At 39.7% G+C, this 25938-nt stretch overlaps 1 protein-coding gene across 5 annotated transcripts in view; it reads left to right on the top strand.

The window, feature by feature from the left end:
* Positions 1 to 25938, top strand: part of USP34 (ubiquitin specific peptidase 34) — a 133421-nt gene that overhangs the window by 36919 nt on the left and 70564 nt on the right. For all 5 annotated transcript variants that reach the window (XM_044429321.1, XM_044429320.1, XM_044429323.1 and 2 more), the window contains 13 exons: positions 4242 to 4303; positions 7152 to 7233; positions 7326 to 7418; positions 7856 to 7981; positions 8351 to 8480; positions 13339 to 13374; positions 14153 to 14283; positions 16379 to 17010; positions 18007 to 18221; positions 21481 to 21596; positions 21678 to 21805; positions 22795 to 22884; positions 24339 to 24434. In XM_044429321.1, coding sequence (XP_044285256.1) covers positions 4242 to 4303; positions 7152 to 7233; positions 7326 to 7418; positions 7856 to 7981; positions 8351 to 8480; positions 13339 to 13374; positions 14153 to 14283; positions 16379 to 17010; positions 18007 to 18221; positions 21481 to 21596; positions 21678 to 21805; positions 22795 to 22884; positions 24339 to 24434 — 1937 coding nt within the window. The remainder of the gene's footprint in view (positions 1 to 4241; positions 4304 to 7151; positions 7234 to 7325; positions 7419 to 7855; positions 7982 to 8350; positions 8481 to 13338; positions 13375 to 14152; positions 14284 to 16378; positions 17011 to 18006; positions 18222 to 21480; positions 21597 to 21677; positions 21806 to 22794; positions 22885 to 24338; positions 24435 to 25938) is intronic.

The following is a 25938-nucleotide window of genomic DNA, read 5'->3' as shown; positions in this document are numbered from 1 at the left end:
GAGAACAGAACACTTGTGCTACAAAAAATACCAGGTATTTGGAATTATATACCTCTTAAGTCTGCAGGAAGTATTTTCTGCATTTTTCCCTTCTCTCTCCTCTGCTTTTAGCCTGTTACATAGCAATAACTTAAGCACCTTCTTTCCAGTTACATTCACCTTTCTTTCATCAGTGAAGGCATGCATGATACGGATTAGAGGTGGTGGAGAAGGATCTCCTTCAACCCAGGCAATCAAATTAGTTTTCATATTTAATTTTCATTTTGAAATAGTATTTGTTTTATTTGCCAGTACTAAGTTATAAACACAAACCTACTGGATTGTCCACGATATATAATTATTATATTGCAGTAGCATTAATTTAAATTAAGACAATTTGATTTGGAAGGAATTGCTTTGGGTAAATCTTTCCAGCATTTCAAATTAGAAATGAGCAAAAAAATAGAATTCTGCTATGGAATTTGCTTACCTTGTCAGGAGTCACAGATTTACTTGGTCTTTCAGAGCCTATTTGTGTTATCCTATATTTCTATGTTTAAAGGTTCTCCAGTGTCCTTGCATATGATCACTTTAGCTACAGCTGCATTTTCATACTGTAGCATTAATTTTGAAATCCACAGACCATAAATCTGTTCCAGTGCAACTCTGAAATATGATTCCTAGATTCCATGTATGCATGTACTAGTACATGCCATTCATAGTTCTATTGCATTATAGATTCTGTGGTCTTATAGTTTACATCCTTGCACTTGTATACATTGTTTGGAGAACTTGGACAAGTATGAAAGTATAAGACATTTTGCTTAAAGCCATAGAAATGGCCTTTTCGTGGAAAAGTTTGTGGTGTTTGTGGTGAATGAGTTGGGCATTAGGGATATTGAGCCTGTGTGGCGTAGTGGCTAAGAACATAGGACAGAGACTCAAGAAGATCTAGGTTCTAGTCCCCACTCAGTCATGGAGCTCACTGGATGCCTTTGGGCGAGTTACAGATTCTCAGCCTAACTTATCTCACAGGGTGAGGATAAGATTGAGAGGAGGAAGGGAATTATCTAAGCTTTGAGTTTCTTGAAAGGAAAAACAGGTGGGATACAAGTATATAAATAAATCTTACTGCTAGCAGATTTATTCCAAGTTTACTTGAAATGTAGTTGCATCTGGGTGCATTGTTCTCAAATTTAGAGCAAAGAAAAGTTCTGTAAGCAAAATAAGCTATTGTTGAAACTTCTCAAAATATCACTTGAGGTATGGGGTAAATTATCACGATGGGCTGCTCTTAAGTGTCAAGTGTCAGCCATGATCGGTCTGACAGATGATTGAACTGATTGTGTTTGCTTCATTCCCTCCCTCTGCTTCCTTCTCATTTCTCCTAGCAGTATCCCAGGAAAGGATACCCCATTTAGATGGCCCTGCCCAGCTATCAGCTTAGTGCATGCCCCGAAGAGGAACTACAGAGGAGAAGCAGAAAGAGGCAGGATGTTTCTGACAGCTGAATCAAATTGAGGCATCCAACGGCCATGCACTCTGGCTAGCCACTTGGCAAGAACAGCAGCAGCCACTCTAGCCAAATGGCCCTGCTGTTCTGCAGCTTCCCCATGATGGGTTGTGTTGTCTGAATGGCACAAGAAGCAGTCATGGTGGAAAGACATCCTAGAGCAGAACATTGTTTTTATTATTATTATTATTATGATGCTTATCAAGTATGGCAAGTCACTGATAAATCATGGTGACTGGATTCTATCAGCATGACAAACTGTTGTTAATAACAATCAACATTTGCTTGTCATTTTATACAAACTAGTCGGGTTATCGAAGACAGGTTTGTTCATTTAGTATGGTTATATCTTGCCGTTTCCCTGCCAGGAACTCAAGGTGGCTCACATAATCCTCCTATTCCTTTCCACTTTATCCTCACATAATCACAACAACTCTATGAGATAGATTAGCTTGAAAGTCACTGACAGGCCCAGTGTCACCTAATGAGCTTCACAGCCAAGTGGGAACTAAAAGTGGAAGGATATTCATGTGCTCATTTTTCATCTTGGCTCAGGGCACATTAGAACAAAACGAAACTGTGGATGAGTGGGGAAGGTGGGAAAGTGGAGGAGCTGATGGAGAGAAGAGGGGTACAGAGGCTAATTTCACCCTAATGTGTCATGGCTTCCAAGCCCTTGCTTGAGAGAAGTTGGGAAGGAACAGGCTACTGAAACAGTTACTGCAAATATAAATGAAATTGTGAAGTAGTCTGTGATTTATCTGGAATAACGTATTTGTTATGAGACTCCAAAGGTATTTGTTACTTCTTTCTGTGAACACTCCTAAAAACAGAGTTCCACTGAAAACAGATTGGCTGTGACTGGTACAAATGCTTTCAAGCATGGCAGCTTGTGTTTGAGGCATTTTTATAACTTTCAGTGATGATTAGTACTCTTTCTGCTCTGTGCAGATAGCTTGTCTGAGAACTACTAACAAATGGAGCTAACCATCAAACTCATCATAAGGGAGCAACTGTAGTTAATATTATTTCATTTCCATACTGCCCCATAGCTGCAGTTCTTTTGGCAGTTTACAGTAATGCAGAAAAACAATAAATTACTAATATTATATAATCAACAGAACTTTAGAATGAATTTTAAAATCTTAAATACACAGTAAAATTCACCCTGTGAAATGAAAATCCCCCTTGAGATGGGTAATCCCCTCAAGCCCCTGATAAGCTAAGCAAGTTTTAAAATGATTGAGCCTAAAGGGCTGTCTTAGCCTGGTCCCAAAAAATGACCAGCTTTGCATCAGGTGGCCTCATTGGGGAGATTGTTCCATAGATGGGGGGCCACCCCAAAGAAAGCCTTCCCCCCTTTGCCACCTTGAGCCTCCCTTGCTCCATGTGTACTTCTCCAGGTACCTCTGGCAGCTTCATTTTTGATAAAATATTTGTTCCTTTTGGTGAACTTCATCGGTCTATTTGAGAAAGCTGGTGTTTCCAAAATGGAATGTAAAAAACACAATTTCTTGGTTTTGCTAGGATTAGCATAAAGAAGTGAACTCTCCAGCCACAAGGTTTCAGTTTTTGACTGCACTTGCTAACACAACCAGCAACCATCGCCACTTGATCCCCTCCCACGAGTATGCTGGCTGTGTGCTCAGTGGCATAGGGGTTCCTACCAATTTTTGTTGTGAGAAAGGTTGACTGGGAGCATTCCTCCTACAGCTCCTCCCGCCAGTGGACTCCCAAGTCCCAGTGTTACGTAATACAGCTGAAGGAGCTCCCACACATTGGTGAACAATGAAGGCAAGCATGCCCCTCTTTTTGCAGGAAAGAGAGAGACAGAAGTATCCATGGTGCAGAAGGTCCCAAATCAGTCCCTTACTGTAGCATTAATCCCTAAGTGGAAAACTGAACAATGCTTCCCAGTTTTTGGGAAATTGGGTTGTGAACTGTTTCCTTGCTATATAACTGGTTACTGATTGAGACTTACTGGAACTCTCCTGGCCCCAGGTTTTGAATTAGAAGTTTCCATGTCCTTAGATAGGGTCAACTTCTCCTGCTCTGCCTTGCCTTCGTTGGTGAGGAAGCAACTCTAGAGGTTCACCGTTGCGCATGTGGCTTTAGTGTCCTGCAGCAATAGAATTTTGGAAGACAGTGTTGCTCATATTATCTCATACAACAAATCAGTCTGCATAATAATATGAAGTTTTAATTTTATCATCACAACGAGAAGGAACAACCGTTCCATTAAAACTTGCTGAATCTTTTGCTTGCTGCTGCATGTTAGAAACTGAGGCCTATTAGAAAACTGGATGTGCAGTTAATGGATACATCTGATTTGGACACGTTATATGAAAGCGCTAAGAGAAACAAAATCACATTTTCACAGCTACCTGGCCTCTTTCCACACTCTAATATCAGTGAGAAGGGGGAGTCCACAGATGCTCAGCTTCGGCGCACACATACACACACACACACACACACACACACACACACACACACACACAAACAAACACTTTTTGGGTGTAATGTGTTCTCAACTGTTTTACTTTCTTCATACTTACTTCTATTGGGAATTAATTGTTGGTTTATTAAATAAAATTCAAGGGGCAAACATGTTTTTATATCAGTGTAGGGATCACTAATCAGATCAGATTTCAAAGTTGGATATCTGACTGACAATATTTCAGTTAAACCAATGAAATCCCTTTTGATATATAGCTATGTTTTAATGTTGTTTTCCCTTTCTAATTTGTAGAATCAACTTCATACTTTCAATGATGTGTGTAATAATGAATCATTGGTTTCTGACACAGAAACGTAAGTAGGTGTTTTATACTGAGTACTTGCATTTAATTACACACCTCATAAAATAAAATTGGTATCTGTACCTTCTCATCCTTGATTCTGGGAAGTCAGAACTCAAAATGTGCAGGTGTTATTTCAATGCTAGAACCACAATATGGGCACTAGATGGCACTGGATGGAAGTACTCTCACTGAGGTTTCCCTAGTGTGGTTATGTTCTAGTCAACAAGCATAGTTGTAAATTAAAGTTATTAGACCTTCCTATATTCTGTTATTGGACTCTGCTGACATTAATCAATGTTCTTGAAAATTTTTGTTATTCCAGTTGTTACCATCTATTGCTTTTAGGAAATATGCACAAATGCCTGGTAGTAGTAAAGATGAATTTCCTTTGTTAATGGTTACTTCTGCATAACAGTTATTTCTTTACATTTATTATGCAGGCATGTGTTAAATGCACTTGAATTCCTAAACCCTATTGGTTTTTTTTTTAAATGTCAGAGTAGTAGCAGAAAGATATTGGAGATTTAAAATAGCAGCAGTGCTAAGTTTAATTCTCATAGCTATTCTTGGCTTAGGACAAGCAATGTCTCCTCTGACATTCAGTAAAATGTATTTAGCTCCCATACAATTGTGAGTCTAGTTCAGAGTGGTCAGACTAGAGTTGGTGTGAGATTTGTAAGTAAATCCCAGTTAATATTTTAGTACTGCGTCCACATACTGCTGCTATCCTGCTCTTCTGCTTATAGATCCCCAGGTAGTTCCATAAGCCATATAGCACCAAACTTGAATTAGTCACAAAATGGTACAGGTGTAGAATCATTTGCAGTTGTCTGATAAAGATGCAGAAGTAAATTTGTATTAGGATTTTGCACATTGTGGAATCTTAACAAATTTAAGAGAGAGGGAAGGAGACACAAAAACCTAGTCAAAGACATATAATTAATAAGTGAAAGTGTAACAGACCTACACTGAATGTTAGGTCAGCCTCTTTTTGTTAGAAAATATTAAGAACATAAAATTTATTGACTGACTGCTTACATGCTTCTCTGTATGCAGAAACAACTATTTTAAATGACAACATAAGATTGCTGTTGTTGGTTGATACGTAGCACAGGTTTTGTTATGGAAGAGTTCAGTGGTGGAGTAGATTGAACTGAAGATCAAAGACTCCCTCCTGAATATAGCAACATTTAAATTGCAAAAATCAGTGCATTTCAAAAACTTGTGTTATGGTGATTTTAGAAAAAAATACTGGCTAAAATTCACATATGGGAACTCTTAAAGAAAAATTGCATATGGTCTGAAAGAAACTACTATCCTAAAATGATAAGATCATTGTTCTAGATACCCAAATATATAGACCTATATTAATTACTACTCCAGCAGTATCAACAGGCATTTCACTTGGGAAACAAATATTTTGAAGAACTTCTGAAAATTTAGATACCAAAATTGTGTTCACATGTTACCGTCTTTTATCAGACTGAGAGCAACCCTTTCCCCCTTCTGTCTCAGAGGTCCTCATGACTTTTTTAATGTACTTGTTAACTACAGCTAATTGAATGCCAACAGTTCTTTTCCAAAGCCAAAAGTGGGGGGAAATCCTATGAGGGCTTCTCCTAATCTGACCTAGCATTGCTTTTCTGGTAGTTGGAGGAGGGCGGGATCCTCTGGGTCCAAGCCCCTTTCACCCTTAGAAGGTTTATCTAAGAAAGAAAGTTTCTTTCTTTTTTCAGTACACTGCCCCTGCCACTTAGTGCTGAATATACTGAGCAACAGTTTTAGCCCAGGTAATAAATAATGAGATTCTCTGCCCAAGTAGAATATTAATGCTAAGGCCAGCAGGGACCAGTAGCCCATGATAAACATTACTTGTCCCTGTGCTTAAAAACTTGAAGAGAGTAAAAGTTAGGGGCATGTGTTGCAGTATAGCAAAATAGTTTTAATAGCTTTTCTGCTTAATTTCTGACAATGACCTGGTTTGCACTTAAGGATATCATGTTAGTTACTACCCATGGGTTGTCTGGGACAGGTGGGAAAGAGAATGTGAGCTTTGCTTCCTACATAGTTTCCACTTTCACTTTTATTCCACAACCCACAATAGGCTCTTTCTTAGGTTATTGAGCATGATGCCCAAACCTAGCCACTAAATAACCCAGTGGTTAACACACAGTTTTTTCCTTGGGTTGACTGCTGAGTTTAGTCCCCAAACAGCCTTTTGGCAGCACTGAGACATCATGTCCAGCACCTTATAGAAGACCAGCCATAGGTGGTTGAGTGGAAGCGGAAGTGCTTTTCTCTGCCACACAACCCTCGCAGTGCCTGGCTTGCTTAACTGATGATTCAGTGCTAGGAAGACCAATATTCAAAAGGTCCAAACCCAGTGGGCCAGTGCAAATGAAAAACTTGGTAATGGAGCCCAGAGTTGTTAAAATCAAACACAGGAAATTATGACTTGTACAACAAACACAGGAAATTATGACTTGCTGAAATCATTAGCATTTCAGTATACAGGTTAAATGCTTTATAGAGTGATCCTGCTCAGATTTACTGAGAAATGAGTCAGGATTTCAGTGGATTAATTATTTAATCAACATCGGCTTCCAGAGAGACATTTTGCTATAATAACACAGTTTGATCATGTTTATAATTTACCGTGGATTTCAAGCTTACTTTTAAATTAATGTTACCCATATGTGAATCAACCATTTTAACACTGTAAAAAGCTAAAGATTGAATAGACTGTGCATTTAGAGAGTATCTGTAGTTAAGGAAGCAGTAATCTACGTTGTGTAAGAGAATCAGCAAAATACAGATATAGAAAAATACCCTTTAATGCTTTTGGCTCATTTATATAGATCCATTGCAAAAGAACTTGCAGACTGGCTGATCAACAACAATGTGGTAGAACACATTTTTGGACCAAATCTGCATATTGAGGTAGGTTTAAAATACAGTAGCATTTCCTTCCTTCCTTTCTGCCTTGTGAAGTTGAATTTTAAATGGTTTTGTTTTATTTTACTATTTTTCAGATCATTAAACAGTGCCAAGTGATTCTTAATTTTCTTGCTGCTGAAGGCCGGCTTAGCACACAGCACATAGATTGCATTTGGGCTGCAGCACAGGTATATTATGGTTTATTTGAATTAACCACACTTTGAGTGAACCACAGTTTCTTTACTTCAGACACAATGGAAAACTGATTTATTGAAAGCCAGAAGTTGAGAACTCTTAAACTCCTTCCAAGAATGTGGGAGAAACTGATTCATTTATAATATGTTTCTCATTTTAGTGTGAAGTTACCTAAATTTCCCAAACAATATGCAAGAAAAAATGAAATTATATTGCAACACATGCACTTTTGCAATACTTTTCTTCTGTTAAAACATATATACAGAACTTAGGAAGAAATGTGCAAAACTTTAGTATATTAAGGGAAATAAAGCACAAAACATATAAGGGGATATTTTAAAAGTTGGCAGTACCACATGAATGAGGAGTTTATTTTTAAAAACTTACTTTGTTTTCTTTGAAAGTATCTTTTCTCTTTTTCTTTTTGAAGTTGAAGCATTGCAGTCGCTATATACATGACTTGTTTCCTTCCTTGATCAAAAATTTGGATCCTGTTCCACTCAGACATCTTCTCAATTTAGTCTCAACTCTTCATCCAAGTGCACACACTGAGCAGGTAAAAACAAATCATTTCAAAGCAGTTGTTTTTTATAGCACAATTCAACTAAGATCTCCTTCTGCATATTTCCTGTTTGAATTAATAGGAGTTTCACACAAGTGGTAAAGCAAATGCTGAAGCCTTTATTTTATATGTATTGTGCCTATATTCAGTGAAATCCAACAGTGGTCTCACACCAGTGGATTTCTCCCTCCCCCGCAATGCTGTAGACATACATCTAAGTTTAACTTGTCTTTTTCAGTACAAAAGAAAACATAGTTTTGTACACATATACATTTTGTTTGTGAGACTTAGTGTCATGCACAGGATGGCAGAAATACAACTTTTGTTTTCTCCTGGAATACAGCAGTCTGCTTTTGTTTACAGACGCTATATTTGGCCTCCATGCTTATTAAAGCATTGTGGAATAATGCACTAGCAGCTAAGGCTCAGCTATCAAAACAGAGCTCATTTGCATCTTTACTCAGTACAAATCTACCAATGGGAAATAAGAAAGGTAAGTATGGATTTACTTCATGGACTTCATAACTATGACTAAGTAGACAATGCTTTGTGGCTGATTTCATTACAGAAGGATTGTTAATTGCATTAATTTGGGGGAATAGTGTAGGAATTTCTGTGAGCAGTATTTGGATACTTACAGTGTCTTTACACCTTGCAGGTAAAAAAACCCATGAAACCTATAAATATAGACAAATTTCTTTATGTTTTAAGACACTAGATTAAAAATAGCTTCTTTCCTTCTTCAAATTATATACATAAATAAGTAGAAATAGTATAATAAATTGAAAAGGCTGCAGTGGTTGCTATATTGCTTCTTCCAATGCCCAGTAAACCCCCATCTTCCCATGAATATGGTGGCAAATTTCCATGAATGTAGGAGCATCTCATCTTGAAAGGGCTGCTTGTCTGGTCCAAAGGCTTGCTCATATCTCAGCTTACTGAAGTCTGAAGTGGGTCATTATCTGTAGGTCTGTCTTCCCTTACTTAAACAAAATCAGTTTTAGCATTGTTGCTATTACCAAATAAAGCAGATAAAAGAATAAAAATAATCTACTGAAGACAAGCTAACATTAAAACCATGGCTGCTTAGCAAAGAAGACTTTGCAGAATAAAGACATCTTTAGCAGGCACCAAAAACAGTGCAGTGTTGGTGCCTGCCAAACTGCCAGATGGCAGGGAATTCACCTGAAATGGAGCTACCATACATTTTGTTGTGCTACAACCAAGATTTAATTGGTATTGTTTCCTCTTGATGTACATCTTTCTGATGTGGCTTATTGAAAACCCTTCTTTACAGATGTGTGCAGTGCAGGAGTAAGTGCCCTGTGTTAGATGGACACTCTTTGTGTCTGTTTTGTTTGAGCGAAGGGCATGTCATTGATACCTGTGCTCATTATCAGATATTCATGAAGCAGGCAATTGTTTGGACAACCTTAAGCCTATGGAAAAGTGCTCTGGAAGCCATGGAGACACCAAATTACTTGTTCATGCTCACCCACCATTTCTTGTCCTTTTTACTGATGGGCAGGAGTGAGATCTGTAGAACCTTCAACCCTGCCTGGTCAGGCTATAATCATAGACCAAACTGATCTTCTGACTCTTAGGAGTTTATGGAGACTTTCTGTGACCAATTGTTATTCAAGCAAGCTTAGGCACCTAAGGTTTCAGATTGACATAACAGAAAGGAGGAAAACAAGGGGAGGTCATCTGCAGTGGTGTTGTTGCCATCACTACCTTGGTTTTGTCTGAATCAAGTGGCCACTGTGGTGGTAATGACCTTGGAACCAATTTAGGTAACTTCAAGAGCAGTGAGTCATGAATCCTTGGTTCAGTGGTGGGTACATGGAATCATCAGCACTGATTGCCATCACAGCTTTGCTACAGACTGTCAAGCAGTCATAGAAAGTGCTGTGTTCTATGGCCCCAGTTTCAAAACAAGTTGAGAATATGAGCCATATTAAGGAAAAGAACAGGCTTTCTTATGTTCACTTCCATGCCCAAATGCTACTGTTGTGGATTCCCCGCAGTTACTAATTACTAAGCTGCCATGTTTTGGTAGCAGTTGTTTCTGTGGAAGAAAGTTGATTATCTTTGTGATTTCTTACCTGTGATGAACAAAGAGAACTTGCAGGTATGTTTAAAGTAGAGGCAATGAAAGCAAATTAATCAAAGCAGCAGATGACACCGTGAGACACCAAGCCAACTGCAGTGCTAAGGATGCTGGATTCTTTTTCCTTCTGGCACCATTCTTCAGGGCTTCAGATCCTCATGGCTCTTATAGGAGGCACATTAAAAAATAGAAGAGCATCCTTTCAAAGGAAATGTCATGTTCAGTGCCATAGCAGATGAGACAGTGGACACAGTCCTTAAGTCTGAGATGACCTTCACCTCCCATTCAAACAAAGAAAATTAATTCAGCAGCTTACCTATTGCCAAGTCATGCCCTCAAGGGCATCTCCCCAGCACCCTCCATCTTCCAGTTACTGTACCAGTTGTCAAAACACAAGTCTTCCAGATAAGCATAACATTTAATTTCCCTAGTATTCTTCATCCGCTTTCCACCAGCCCCTCCCTAGATCTCGCCTGTCTCCATTTTTCCCTTGTAGACTTCTGTTATATCAGATTTGTGGATTTGTAACCTCATCCAGAGGGGTTGCATTTGAATCCTCCATTTCCTGCCCCCATCTTTAGGCACCATCTGTGTCAGAACTTCATCACCCATGCTACAAGATGAAGCAGATTTCCTCTTGTCAAAGAGAGTGATGCCATTACTACCACATATTTGCCATCAGGATGTTTTCTCCTCACCATTCCCTTTTGGTTGTGCCAAAAGGGAATGGAGAACTTTGATCTTGGATCTGTGAGATACCAATTTAACTACACTAAAGAAGTTTCACATGCCAGCACTAAAACCTATTTTACCACTCTGAAACGGAGACTGGTTTGCAGCAGTGTATTTGAAAGAAACAAATGTTTTGTTTTCACATAGCAATGGAATGTGTCAGTCAGCAACTTCTCTGACTCATTGCTAGCATTGCTGCATATCAGGTTTGCATCCTCATTTTCAGTCTAACCTATGGTGCCCAGGATCATCAAAATGTATGGCAGTGGTCCATGCCCATTTCTCTCTCTCTAGGGTGTTTGAGTATACCCTTATCTGGACAAATGGTTCCAAATGGTTCTTTGTTACTCTGTCAAGGTTAAACTCAGCCAGACCATCAGGCTGACCTGCGATCTCCTAGATTGATTCAGTCTTTATGTGAATGCCAACAAATCCATATTGAGTCCTATTTGACAAGTTGGCTTAGATGGATTACTAAACTATGCCTTACTTCCACCAGACCCGGAAATTTAATTGATCATACTGGTGAGGTCCTGTACCAGTATCACTGTGCTACTGTCTCCTCTGTTCAGCACTTCTTGGAGTGCATGGCAGCTCTGTTCATGGCTGAGCAGGGACTACAACCTGGATCACCTGAGTCCCAGACCTGCATTTTAAGCCACTACACCACACTGGCTGTCTACACAATGTATCTATTTAAACATTTTCATTGTATTTTATTAATTGGGTTTCACGGCACCCTTATAGCTTCATATTTCTTGTGAGTGCTGTTGTCCTCCTTGGTTGTGCTTTTCTGGTTTATTTGTGGTCATATCTATCAAATCTGCAGAAGAGTATGCCTTTTCTACCAGTTCCTCCTTCAAGAGTCCTCACAACAGTTGTTAGAACTCGTTATGGACCACTTCCTTTTATCTAGCATGTGTTCTTTACCTTCCATCCTGGCTAAACCTTATCTCCTGGTGCCGGGAAGGGGAGCTGTCACTCAGAAGTAGTAACACTCAAACTGACAGCAAAGTGGATAAGTCATTGATTCACCAGTTGGAACTACCACCAACACTTCAAACTCTTCTTGGTGGTGCCTGAAAACCAGCAAGAAGAAAGCAGTTTGCCATTAAATGGACCTCCCTTAAATCATTTGTTTGGTATGAAAGGCAGTTCAATCCAAGAATTTTTTTCTATATATGCTGCATTTCCTTTTCTCTCTCTCTGAAAGGAACCTAAAGTTGTTTTTGCATGTTTACCTAGCACTTACCTCTGCTTTTCACAGGGTAGCTGATTGTTCTTTTTTCCCTTCACCTTCTACTAAAACAGTTTCTTAAGGGAGTTCAATAACTAGCACCCCAGGTCAGAGCTCCAGTCCTGTTACTGGAGCTTATCTGTCAGACTTAAGGCATTGACAGCCAAGCCATTTGAATCCCTGGTGACAACAGTCTTTTACCTTCTTGTGTAAAGAAGGTAGCATTTCCTTCAGCCCTTCAATGTAATGAATTCTGCTCTTTGGGTCTTATTCCACAGGGAAAAAATTGTTCTCTGCCTGGATATTTTCTTTCCAGAGATTGTTAATAGCTATCATTTGTCAGCCCTTTTTCTTCTCCAACTTTGTCAGTGGAGAAAGTTCTTCACATGTTAGATGTTTGGAAAGCTATGGTGTTCTGTTGATCTAGGACAAAATGTTTCTGCCAGATCCTGACTTTATTTGTACATTATAGAGGGAGATGGAAGGGACATCCCATTTCTTATCAAAGATTTGCATTGTGAGTTGCGCAGAATGCATTTAATCCATATAAACTAGCATATGAATTAGAAGGACTAGAGCACTCTGCAACTGAAAATGTATTGTGCAAGAGGAGTGACTGCTTCTGTAGCATTTGGCAGATGAGTTCCTTTGACTGACCATGTTAAGTAATGACTTGTTTGGAAACAATGACTTTTATCTAGCATTATCAACTGGACTTCAAAGCTGGGCAGATTGCTCCTTTGCTCCTTTCTTACAGTGAAAAGACCAACACAGTGTGTCAGTTTGTTAACCACCCAGAAAGCATACAGATTGCTTAACTGTAACTGTAGTTCCTTGAGTGGTCATCTCTGAATTCACCCAAAGCACTCACCACCCCCCTTTTATGTTGTCATGGAGCTCAAATTTGGCATCCAAGTTTTTACTTAGTCAGGATTAGTGCTGATATGAGTTAAATATTGGAATGATTTCTTGGTTCCAAGGCCACAGTAGATAGTCTCAGAGGAAATGAAGTCACGGATGGGGATCTGCTAGAATCATGCATACTGGAATGGTTGGGGAGGGCTTCCATCAGTAATATATTAGCTGTAAAAGCTTTCCAGAAGAGGCTCCATGCACATACATGTGAATGCATGGATAACCACTCAGGCTGCACTTCTGAGTAAGCAGCCTGTTTTCATTCCTTGCCTACTAGTTTGATCTATTAGTTTTTAAAATATACTGTGTTATAAGACAAGTTAGAGTATTTTCCACCTTCTGTCCGATTCTTTTCAGAGGAAGAAGAGCTCCGAAGAGCAGCTCCTTCACCATGTAAGTAACTGAAGAAAGGCATTGTTGTATTGAATATAGTCTTGATGCCAGGATTGGTTCCTAGGTCAGAAATTGCTATACATGCACTCTTTTACTGTACCTCCCCCCACAATTCTGTCTTGTCTCCCACATTGTTTTACATTTACATTGGGAGAAGGCATTCGGAGCTTTGGGGTAAGGTGCCAGCAACATGTTGATGCTGGCCCATTCTACTGCTGTTTATCATCTAGCACTAAGGATGCAGTCAACATCCTTGAATATTGCCTGAGTGTGATAATGGACTGGATGAGAGTGAAGGAGCTGAGGTCAGATTCAGACAAGATGGAGAAGGTATTGGTTGGTAGAAAGTCTGACTTTGGGATCAGGATTGAACCTGTTCTGGAAGGAGTAGCATTCCCTTTGAATGATGAGGTTTGTAGCTTGATGCTGCCCTGCTCTGGATCTACTAGTCACAAAGAGTACATTTTTTTTCGATTGTGCTGGATGCTGCAGCCCTTCCTAAGTTGGTCTGACTTGCAGCTGACCTTGGTGCGTCCTCAGGGTCAGGCCTGGCTCCTGCCAAGTCAGAGATCTAAGCTGAAGGAATCTGTAGCAAGAGGAGCAACAGAGTCCTCTTGTTAGTAAAATGAGAGAGCAATGGTAAATCCTGCTGTTGACTGAGATTACAAAACTGGCTGTGATGTAGATGTCAAGCAAGCTCACTGATTCTGCATGAAAAGTATTAGAAAGGATACTGTGTGTGTACATGGACTAATTTGAAAAATACTTCCTGGAATAGGGTCACCTGCAGCAAGTCCTCAAAGCAGTGACAACAGTGATACTCATCAGAGCGGAGGAAGTGACATTGAAATGGAAGAGCAGCTGATTAGCAGAAATAAACATGTCCAACAGCGACTTTCAGATACAGAGGTAATATAGTTCTTATTTATGCGGCTGCGGATCTTTTCAAAAGGCAACTTTGGCTGATCAAAATGACCAAGTTTGTACAGTCAAAACAAGCCACCTTAGCTTATCTAAATTGCCAGTGTGTATTGAAAGCCCCATTAGCCTACATGCCTGTCTGGGTATGGCGTGTAAAGTCATCTGGATCTGGGTGGCATGACTTGTTTGAGGAGGATGCAACCCTCATATGATACATGGCTTGATGGCTTGTTTCTTCCTCAAACAAGCAATAGCATCTAAGTTTCAGTAGCATGGTAAGCTGTGCTAGTAATTAGGATGATACCATATTTTATATTGTCTTATATGACACTGTCTTATATTTTTTTGGCTCACAAAAACACACGAGGTCTTATTTTCGGGGTAGGTCTTATTTTTTGATTTTTTTTAATGTGTACAACAATCCACACTTACTCATGTACAACAGTATGAACTCATGTGCATTTGGTATCACTCCGCCTGTGACAGGAGCTGGCGCTACAGAGGAAGCATCGGCTTATGCGGCTCTGCTCCCTCCACAGGGAGCGGAGGGAGCAGAGCTGCATAAGCATGTTTCCTCCACACAGTGCATTAAGTTAAAGTTAAGTTAAAAATATTTAAAAAGTCTCTTTATGTTCCCCACTGGCCCTGGGAATAAACACAGCTAGGTCTTATTTTCGGGGTAGGTCTTATATTTTAGCAAGTACCAAAATAGTACTTGGTCTTATTTTTGGGATAGGTCTTATTTTCGGGGAAACACGGTAATACCCCACATGATTCTAACAGTCACTGCAGCCTGTTTCACTTTGAAGATTTCTGTAGGTTCTGCCATCCAGTTAATTTTTATCCATACCACACAAAAGACTGAAATGCTTTTGGAGTTTTATATTGGTTGACTGTTTTTTAAATCAGATATTGTTCTCATCAAATTTCAGGCTGTGCATCTAGAGACTGTTTCCTAGATGAAAGTTATAGGCACTAAAAGCAATTATTTTGCATCATTAAATGTATGTTTCCCTATCTCCCCACCACCACCCCAGTTACCAAGCAAATTTTTATTGAAAAGGAGGAATAGACCAGGGTTCACTGAAGTATTTAAAAAAGAGAGTGTATGTTTAGTAAGGTATAGCAAGGATGAACTATCTAATAATATGCAGCCAGCCTGCAATATTTATTAGACTTGATAATTAGAAGTATGTCCAGCTGATTTCAGAAATTGGTGGACATGCAAAGGATTGTGCTGTAAGATTCTAACTAGCCCAGTGCTCTCAACAGGCTCTTTTCCTAGAACTGCTTGTGTTCCATGCTCTGCTTTGGCCTGAGCTTCCAGCAAGGATGTACCATTATGTGCTCTGTGCTTCTGGGCTGTAGCCCTTTCATTCTAAAACCTGTGAATTTGTACCCTTGAAACTTATTTGTCATTAAACAATTAAGTACTGTTGGCATGGCCAAGGACTTCAGCATGTCCAGTATGATTTTTTTATTGTGCTTTTTTGAACAGTGAATTTGCCCAAGTAAAGATTGCTTCAGCATCATTTGCCCTGCAGTGATATAACCTGAAATTCATTTCTGCATGCCGTCACCTCCTTAGCTAAGGTTGATGGCAGTCAGAGAGAGAGCTCTTTTCAAAGAGGGCATCCCACTTAGAATGTACTTCCAAGGGCTTACCTACCATCATTTGGTACCAGATGTTTTTAACCACCTTTTGTTATTCTGACTTTCTGTACTGAGTATGTTTGGTGTCTTTTTATGCTCTGTGTTGCTGTTGCCTATTTATATTCTTGATATTTTATTTCTTTACTTATTTAAAACATGTTTACTCCATCTTTTCCCAAAACAGGTCTCACGATGGTGCACAAATATATAACAGCACCTTAAAAATACAGTATAAAAATAACATTCCAGTTAAACACCCATCAACTTTTAAAGTACTGGGAAAATAAATAGGTTTTGGCCTGGCGCCAAAAAGAATAAAGTGATTGTCATTATATACTTTTTGATTTCAAGCCACCTTAGAAAAACAATCTTGAAGGTGTAGATTTTAGAAATAAAGTTTTGATTGTATATCATTTCCACATCCTTTTAGGAATCAATGCAGGGAAGTTCTGATGAAACCGCAAATAGTGGTGAAGATGGCAGCAGTGGGCCAGGCAGCAGCAGTGGCCACAGCGATGGATCCAGCAATGAGGCTAATTCTAGCCATGCAAGCCAGTCTGCAGGGAGCCCAGGTAGTGAGGTACAGTCAGAAGATATTGCTGATATCGAAGCCCTCAAGGAAGAGGAGGAGGAGGAGGAAGACGACAGAGGTCATAATTCCCAAAAAAACAGTCGGAGTGCAGAGCTGAGGGGTCGAAAAATGGAATCTCAGTCAGGCATTTGCTTGGGAGATTCGCAAGCAGCAGCAGAGAGGAGTGGTGTAAACAATGGAACTGGAAATGACCATGTTTTTAATGCGGACTCTGTGCCACCAGTGGATAACAGAATTAGAATGCTAGACCCTTGTTCACACACCGAGGACACAGATCATGACATGGCTGGGGAGATGAGCACGGCACATATATCACAAGGCTCTCAAGATTCCTGTATCACACACACAGGGGATTTCCTTGGGGAAGCAATTGGAAATGAATTATTTAACTGTCGACAGTTTATTGGGCCACAGCACCACCACCACCACCATCACCACCACCACCACCACCATCACCATCACCATGAAGGGTAAGTCATTGCTGCTGTCTATACATTCTACTAATAGAAAACTAGTTTTGTGCCAGTTCCATGCAAACAACCACACTGATGAAACCTTGCATAACTGTTTCTTTACCTGTCATGGAAGAGGAAGAATTCACTGCACTGAGCTTGGCCATTCTTCTGAGCTCTTAAAAGACCACTGCTTTATTTTCCTGGATTTGGAGTATTCACCAGGCATTCAGGTTATATCTCATTAGCAAAAAGGACGACACACATTCTCAGAACATTGAATCTGAAGTTCTTGGCATGCTGCGTTTGCCTTTGCCTTATCTGGCATTCTTTGAGCACAAGTAATAGGAATATGTGCAGCCCTGACTACCTACCATTTTAAGGCATAATAGGTATTGTTTGAATTCAAGTTTTTTATTGTTTGTGCTTGTTTTTTCCTAAGGCAATATTTTACAGAAAACGTTTGAGCAATGTTTTGTAGTCTTATTTAAAGTTATTTTTTTAAGCTTTCTGTAATGTACAGTCTGACACTTGTCCCGTTTATATTGAAACCTCTCTGAGTACCAGCTCTTGCATGTGCTATAGGAAGAAGATATGCTTAATGTAGTATTTCAATATGTACATATTCAAGCATGATTTACCAGGATTGCCCCCCACCCCAAATATTTGGAAATAGTTATTCATATATTAGTGATTTGTAGGTATACTGGTTCCTCATGTTGTAATTACAGCAGATTTTTCTTTTGCTGCTGTGAAGTTGTTTTGCACTGGACAGTTGTGGCCTTACAGATGCTTGCCTTATACTTTTAATGAAGAACAAGTATTCAAAGCCTGCTTGGTTTTCGTTTCATTATATTCACGCACATATTTTATTGTAAGAGACCATTTTCCTTTGACCAGAATGATCCCACCCTGTGCCACATAAGAAAACATGCTGTTCTTCTTTACTTTATTGGGTTTGCAGGGACTAAAAGCTATAGTTTTAATTTACGGATGCTTGCCTGTATCTTACAGACATATGGTTGATGATATGTTAAGTGCTGATGATGTCAGTTGTAGCAGTTCCCAAGTCAGTGCAAAATCGGAGAAGAATATGGCAGATTTTGATGGAGAAGAATCTGGTTGTGAAGAGGAACTGGTACAGATTAACTCACATGCTGAACTAACATCTCATCTTCAGCAGCACCTTCCAAATCTTGCATCCATTTATCATGAACATCTCAGCCAAGGTAAGAGCTAGTAAGTGGAAGGAGAACAATGCATTGCTCCAGCCAACTGAACACTTGAAAGAAACAACAGAATGGAATCAATTAGGATGTCCTTGGTAAAGAAAAGCTCATAAAATTAGTGACTTCCCTGATTACTTGAATGCTGACCTAATGAGTTGAACTTTCCATCTCTTTTGCTGTCATATTCCTCTGCTTTTAGCAGAAACCTAGCATACAGTTATTTGATAGGTGAAGTTTTTCCCACCCATTTCAGGAAAAGCTTCACCTACTCAATCTTTACATTCAGGTTGATGATGAAACTACTGAGGCAGGGACATAAAATACGTGACAACCTTACAGGATTCCCCATGCCCCCATGAAATAACAGTGTATATCTTAAAATGATTTCAAGAACAAATGTCATAAAAAGGGCCAGCAGGTGGGGAAGAAATCTGGTACTGTGTTAAGTCCTTAAATCGCCATTTTGCGGATCCTTGAAAACACATCAGTAATGTAGAAGGCCTTTATTAATGTGCCTGTGTTTTGATAGCTTCCACTGAACTTTTCCTTCAGGTGTCTCTGTTGATGGGGACACAGTATTCAACAAGAAAATAAGGCTTTTTCGGTGGCGGTGCCGTGGGCTAAGAAACCTCTTTCTTAGAAAAGTTTGTATTACAAACTTCTTTGGTGCCTGGTAAAAATGTGTACATTCAGCTAAACATTTCATTCTGTTTCAGGTTAATTTTATGGGGTTAGATCCAGATTACTAAGGAAAATCCCACTAGTTTCAGTGTACCTGCTATGAATATAGCCCATAAATTATTGAATGGTTGTATAATTTTTGTAGTAGTGATTTCAGAGATGTCCTGATGCTTGGCAACCCTGGCTTGTTTGAACCTGCTTCCGACTTCTAATCTGCTGAATTGGATTTCTGATTGGAAGTGGGTTAGTTGGGTTTTTCCCTGTGAACTTCCATCTCCAAGATAGGCTATGGTTATCATATATAAAATACTAAACAAAATTGTGCAAGTGCCACTGTTTGAGTAACAAATTGCATAAATCACAGTATTTTGCATATTTTATACAAATAATCACCCAAAAGCAGTTTGCACAGATCAGCCCTTTTACTAGATCCATGTGCTTTGCAGGTATCGATTTCCATAAAACATACAAAATACCATGATCTTTGCAAATGGTTTAGTCATGCAAATGGTGCAAATAATATCATTTCTCAAATTGCTCCCTCTTCTTTTAAAGTACTCAAATCATAGTCTGTCTTTGAGACAGAAGTCCATCAACTGGATCAACTCACATCATAGTGAATTGTGCCAGTGCAGGGCTGACGACCCTGGAATCTCGAGGGGGACTGAAGCATGAAGATCATTGGATTGTTATCCCCCACACCCAATTCCTTGCACATCCCTAGATAAATGCTGTTCTACCTTGAACTACTAAAGGATGAAGTACAATATAACCATGCTTAGAAAATTTTAAAAAACACCATTGGGCCAACAAAAATAGTTGACTGATTCTTGGCTAGCTTACTGGTTATGGTAGAATTTGGCAAGCTATAAGAAAAATTCAGGGAGGAATATCACATACTGCGGCTAGGCAGTAATAGTACGTTGTGCGGGCTTTCCTGTCAGCATTTGAATGGACTGTGGCCTGGTCCTATCATTCCCTTAGCTGACTGATGTGTCTGCAGTATTTTGTTCCTGTTTAAGCAGGGAGGCAATTTTCTAGTGGAAAAGCAGGGGAGCATTTAGGACTAGTTAAAAGGAAACATATGCAGGTTTCTAATCTGTCTATAAGAGTGCCACTCAAAGTAGAGGAGAGGTCCTGAAGCTGGGACATAATTAGGCTTATACTTCCAAGATTCAACAGAAGTTTTGCTGTGCCTGGGTTTTCTAGGTGCCTGTATTATTATCATTTTGAGGACTTCTTTGTTGCTTCCTCTGAATTCACCATAGCCGTAAAAACTGATCATGCATTAAATGGGTGTCTGAATCCTACATTTATAAAGGAAAATTGATCCAGGCCTTGGCTACAGACATGTATATGCCAAAGAAAGAAAGCATGGTCAGGGTAGTAATAATGTGATCCCATTCGGTGTGTTTTGGTGGCACAGAGGCTCAACTGTGCACATGCAGCTCTCCCATGAACAGGGCCTTCCCCATTCATTTCAAACAGAGGTGCCAACTTGGAGTAATTACAGAGATTGATTCCAAGAGCAGCTCCTCTTTTGGAGTGGAAATTTGTGTGCACAGTTCTGTGTGCTTAGTAGGAATGTGAAGATCTTAGTGGTGTCTGGTTCTCCTGCATTCACTTTTTTCCCATGCTTGGCCCTGGCCAGGAAGTGAAACCAAGCTGAGATCAAGTCTGCAAATGCTTGGGAATGCTTGCAGATTCCTTTGGGTAGAGTATACAAAGTACACAAAGCTCACAAATCATGTGTGTGGGAGCAAAGCTCTGCTAGCACAGCAGACACATGGACTGTGTGTGCACAGGCCGTACTTGTAGACTGTTTCCTGCCAGGTGCCCATTCAAATGTTTGACACAAGGTGGAATTAAAGCAGAGAAAAGTAGGTCAGAGTCTGGGGAGCTGAGGAAATTTTGACGGATTTTCACCCCCAAACTGGATTCCTAATACATCGCTAATGTTCCATACAGCAAACATGGACTGTGGATCAAGATAAGTTAATTGTGTTACCGGATAACTTTACTTTTTTCAACAACCATCCACTTTACTTTTTTATAACCTATTTCATTTGGATGTCTTTTCTCGCCATACCACTCTACAGGCAAATGCAGATATGAAATACTTTTGTCGTCGTCAGATTTTCCACCGCAAATTTGACTTTGAATCTGTTGGTACTCATTCTCTGTTGACAATATAAAGCGGCCTGTTTTGTTTTGTTTTGTTTTTAAATCAACTGTACCTCAAAAAGCTATGTGCAAACTACTTTAGTACCAAGACAGTACGAAAGAGAAAGCTCTTGTGTGCTTTGCACACCACAGTGACTGGTTATCAATGATAAAAAGTTTTCTAAATGATGAAAAAAATGAAAATACCCCGACCCCGAATGTCCTTTAGCAAATAGTATTGACACTGCATGATTCTGTATTGGGTCCCTCTACATCCCTGGGAGTGGTTTTCCTAAGTGCATTGTTTCAAGTTGTAGGGTTGTATTTCTAGCATATTGACAGCTGTGCATGGACAGAGTCCGTTCAAATCGGGATAAACTTTCCGTGTTTTTAATAACACCTGTCTTTTGCTCAGGGCCAGCAGTTCATAAGCACCAGTTCAACAGCAACGCAGTGACAGATATTAACTTGGATAATGTTTGTAAGAAGGGAAATACCCTTTTGTGGGATCTGGTCCAGGATGAAGATGCAGTAAGTTAAATATCACACGAGAATATTTTCCAAAGAAAATGTAATAATAATTGTCAATAACTTTTCTCTTACTCGTCCTAGATTCATCTTTCTGAAGGTCTGATAAATGAAGCAGAGAAGCTTCTGTGCTCGTTAGTTTGTTGGTTTACTGACAGGCAGATTCGAATGAGATTCATTGAAGGCTGCCTTGAAAATTTAGCAAATAACAGGTAAATAAGCGTGAGCCACACTTCAGTATTTCAGTGGTGGTTGTGGATTATCTGCTGAGTTTCTTCTAATAAAAAGCAGCTTTATCTGAAAGCAGGTGTATTATCTACACCAGAGAATCTAGTGAACCATTTGGCAGCTGGCAACCTTCAACTCCCAGTACAGTCCTCAGGGACTACTCTGATCCCTGCTGTACTACTCGCCACCGCCTCCTCCCCACCCCAGGATGTTGGAAGCAACCAGAGTGTCAGGAAGAGGCAGTCTGAATAAAATTGGAGTATAACTGGAGTTCTCTAAAACTCTGCATTTCACCCACGCAGTTGGTGCTGTCCTGCATGAAGTTAGAGCGCACAGCAGATTATTCTTTGTCATTGCAGAGCTCTGAGTTTATGCCACCTTTGGTACAGCCAGCTTCTCTAAGGAGTGTGCTTTGGAGTTCTCAGTGACAGTGTAAAAGATCAACTTTCTAGTTTTCCCACTCTGTTTCAGTTCTCACAGTTTCTAACCTCCCTCTTCTTTCTTAGTTCTCTTTCCTTATGGCTGTCTTGCAGCTCTATTCACACACAAAATTTCCACCACATTGTGCAGAAATTAAATGAAAAAGACCCCTGCTCATTAAATTTATACAGATCTGTTCCATATCACAGCCATTCTGGAAAAGCCCTGGTGTGAACTGGCTGCATACATGGGGATAGTTTCGGCCAGTTTTTGCATTATAAATACCTGTTTTAAGCTGCTGCACTAATGGAAATAACTGCAGCATGTCCATATTTAAACATCTGGTTTGCGCATGTAATCATGTACCTCAGTTCTCAGCAACATGAAGCAAGTGTTCCTTGGTCATGAATTACTTATTAATTAAGCAAAGGCTTATTTTTCCCCCTGAATGTGGTTGCATGTTCTGTTTTCATTCAGAGGTCATAAAACTTTGAAGGCGTTTAACAGTGTTTCAAGATCGTTCTCTGCATCAAATCTCATTTTCTTTCTTTAGATCAGTGGTAGTCTCTCTCCGACTTCTTCCAAAACTATTTGGTACATTTCAGCAATTTGGGAGCAGTTATGACACACATTGGATAACAATGTAAGTACATTGTGCCTGTCCAACTAGAAGGGGATAATTGTTGAGGGGTTGTCATGTAAGTGTAGTTCCTAATACTGTGACAGTACCCACTTCATTACAGTTGTTAAGCGATTAGTACCATCAGTTGCAGTTCCCGTTCATTTTTTTCACTCAGAAAACTTCCATGTGTAGCTTTCCATAGGCAACTCAGACCATACCTCTCTCTCCCCTCAAGCCCATTCCTTTTTATCTGGTATTCAATTAACCATGGGTCCATTTATCCACCCCAAGCCCCAAAACTACAAGGAGGCAGCACCCTCTATCGTGACCTCTGACTTCTTGTGTGATTGTTCTTTTTAATCAAATGGAGTGTTCTGTCTAGCTCTTGGTGGTAGGCATTCCTCCACAGTTCCTTAATACTAATGGCTCCTTCTAGCCTTCATAGTGTGGGAGATGCTGCAGTGTGGCTCCTTCATGCAGTGTGAAGGGTAATGTCAGAAGCCTTCACGTGACAGCCTAGGAAAAGAAAGCTCTGGGGCTTCTTGGAATTCTTTTGCTCCATGGGAAGAAGCCATGCTGCAACACCTCCCACAACGTAGAAATAACATTAGGAAGAGCCCTTAGGTGAAACTTGGGTATGGTGTCCTTTGAATCCTATATGCTGATACGCCAGAGACCATGGTTAAGCATCAACTGAGTGAACGAGGAGAACATGCAGTCGGTTTGAAGGTTGTGTATGTGTTTTGCATTATTAAATAGTTAAATATTACGGTATTCTAGTATTGAAGATCAGAAATATCTGCTAATATGTTTGACTGTCCATTCCTGCTCAAAATGGATAAATCAATTTTAACCATTTTACCTGTTTGACCAGTATTGATGCAACAGATCAGGCATGTAGGTGCAGGTATGTGTCTGTTTCTCTCCAGCCATCAACTGCTAGGAATGCAAGAAAGAATGGTTCAGTAAAATACTGGAAGTAATTATCTTGGTTGAAATGACTGCATATCAAAGAAATACTAAGGTTGTAAGAATGACATTGGAAACCAGTTTGGATCTATATGAATAATTATTTTGCATTGTAACATTAATCATAAATTGACATTATTCTTCTCTCTAAGCCTCTTTCATTTATATCAAAGCTACTAGACCTTTTAAAACACTGAATGTATATAAAGGAGGCTTAATCAAGGCTTAATTAATCCTCCTTAATCGAGCAAAATGTGTTGAGGAAAGGTAGAGTAATCCAGGCTATGCATAGCCCTTGAGGGTAATGAATGGAGGAACTGATCTTCAAGAAAATATGTATAGTTAGTGCAAACACTGCACACTTCAGAGCATCTTTAAGCTGAAAAACCTTATGAAAAACACTTCGTCTATTTAAATGTAAAACAATTATTTGCCTTATTTTGTACATATTTATTTTTCAACACATCCTCTCGATGTGAATTGATGTGTCCCTTAAATTGAAACAGGTGGGCTGAAAAAGAACTTAATATGATGAAGCTTTTCTTTGATAATTTGGTGCACTACATTCAAGCTGTCAGGGAAGGACGGCATAAACATGCATTGTAAGTATGGTATTGGGCGAGGGGGTGGGGACCTTTGTAGAGTCATGATTTGGAATTTTTCAGTCTCTCTTTCTTCCCCTGAACATAATTAAAAGCCATTACAATATGGCCAGACTAGGTTCCTAATAAATTTTGTCTTCTGGCTCACTGTTATCCATTACTTATTTGCTTTTTTGACCCCTGTGAACACTTGTGGTGAATGGAAAAGGAGAGCAGCTTAAACAAACACATGAACACACCAAAAACAAAAAACCCCCACTTTCATAAGATAGGTGTATTTTGAGTTGATCTGAGATAGCAGTTGTCCAAAGGAAAATATGTTAATACACTGTGTATAGATGTGCTTTTACTTCCTGCGCCCCAGCCCCTCAGCAGTTTTTCTTTCTTTCCCGAAGCACCCCCCCCCCGCAAAAAAAAAGCATCTCCACAAGGTGAACTTCCAGGCACACTGAGCACTGGTTTCTGAGTGACTAATTGTCCCTGTTCATGGTGAGGCAGTAGTCTAGAACTTTGGTCAAAGGATGGAGGCTTTGTGGTTGGGGGTGCAGAAGTAAGTGAAGCTATAGTGCACCTTTATTGGTGAGGTGCACACTGTAGGTAGGGGGAAGATTGCTATGTCACTTGTGCGTGGAACGGAATGGCCCAAAAAACGGGCAAAAACGTTGAATTGATTTGAGATGGCATGTGGGAACGGAATTGGATTTTTTGGGGTTATGCATGTTTTATACTGATGTCCAATTCTAGCTCCCCTTGGTGTGCCAAATGGAATTTTGACTTTTATTTTTTCAACAAAACACCCCCATACCTTCAATTTCAGAAGTGGTTTGCTGTATGTGGATGGAATGAGGTTTCAGGGATGAACCCAAAGTCTAGTTAGTGCATGAATTCAACTGAATTCTGAACTAAATTCATTTGGTTTGGAAAGATTCAGGTAATGAATCAAAGCAGGGCTTCTCCAGAGTACTGCATTAGAATGTGAACTTTCCTGAAGCTTTGAAGTGATTAAGAAAGGCATAGTTGGCATTTCTTGCCAAGCTTTCTATGTAAGGAAAATGGGGCACCGAGAGGAGGAGGGAATATGTTGACTGACAGCTCTGTGTTTCTAATCACACTGATTTGATCAGAATTTTCCAGACTTACTGCTTTTGGGGGGGGGGGGGAATAATGAAGTAATATATTGCAATACCCAGGAGCAAGGACATTGAAAGTGGTTTCATGGCACCTGTGAGCTGTTGTGTTGGGTACTCTCTTGGGAATGCTTAGTGCTTGGGAATGCTCTTTCAGCGCTGCCACTGTATGCTCTGCACCCATCATTCACCCCTTCCTGTTGTACTTCTTATGACCTTGATGCCAATTCAACAGGAAGCAATTCATCATATGGACAGAGCTCACTGAAATGGCAGCACACAGTAACTTTATTAGACATAAAGGATAATGGCCTATATAAAAACTACTGTGAATGCCATGATGATGTATTGGCTAAGTTATAGTTCGGACAAGGCAC

Source organism: Varanus komodoensis, unplaced genomic scaffold (genome assembly GCF_004798865.1).
Source record: "Varanus komodoensis strain SLA01 unplaced genomic scaffold, ASM479886v1 scaffold2, whole genome shotgun sequence".
Classification (NCBI taxonomy): domain Eukaryota; kingdom Metazoa; phylum Chordata; class Lepidosauria; order Squamata; family Varanidae; genus Varanus; species Varanus komodoensis.
The sequence above is the reverse complement of the archived record's forward strand: the minus strand, read 5'-3'. Positions and strand labels throughout refer to the sequence as shown.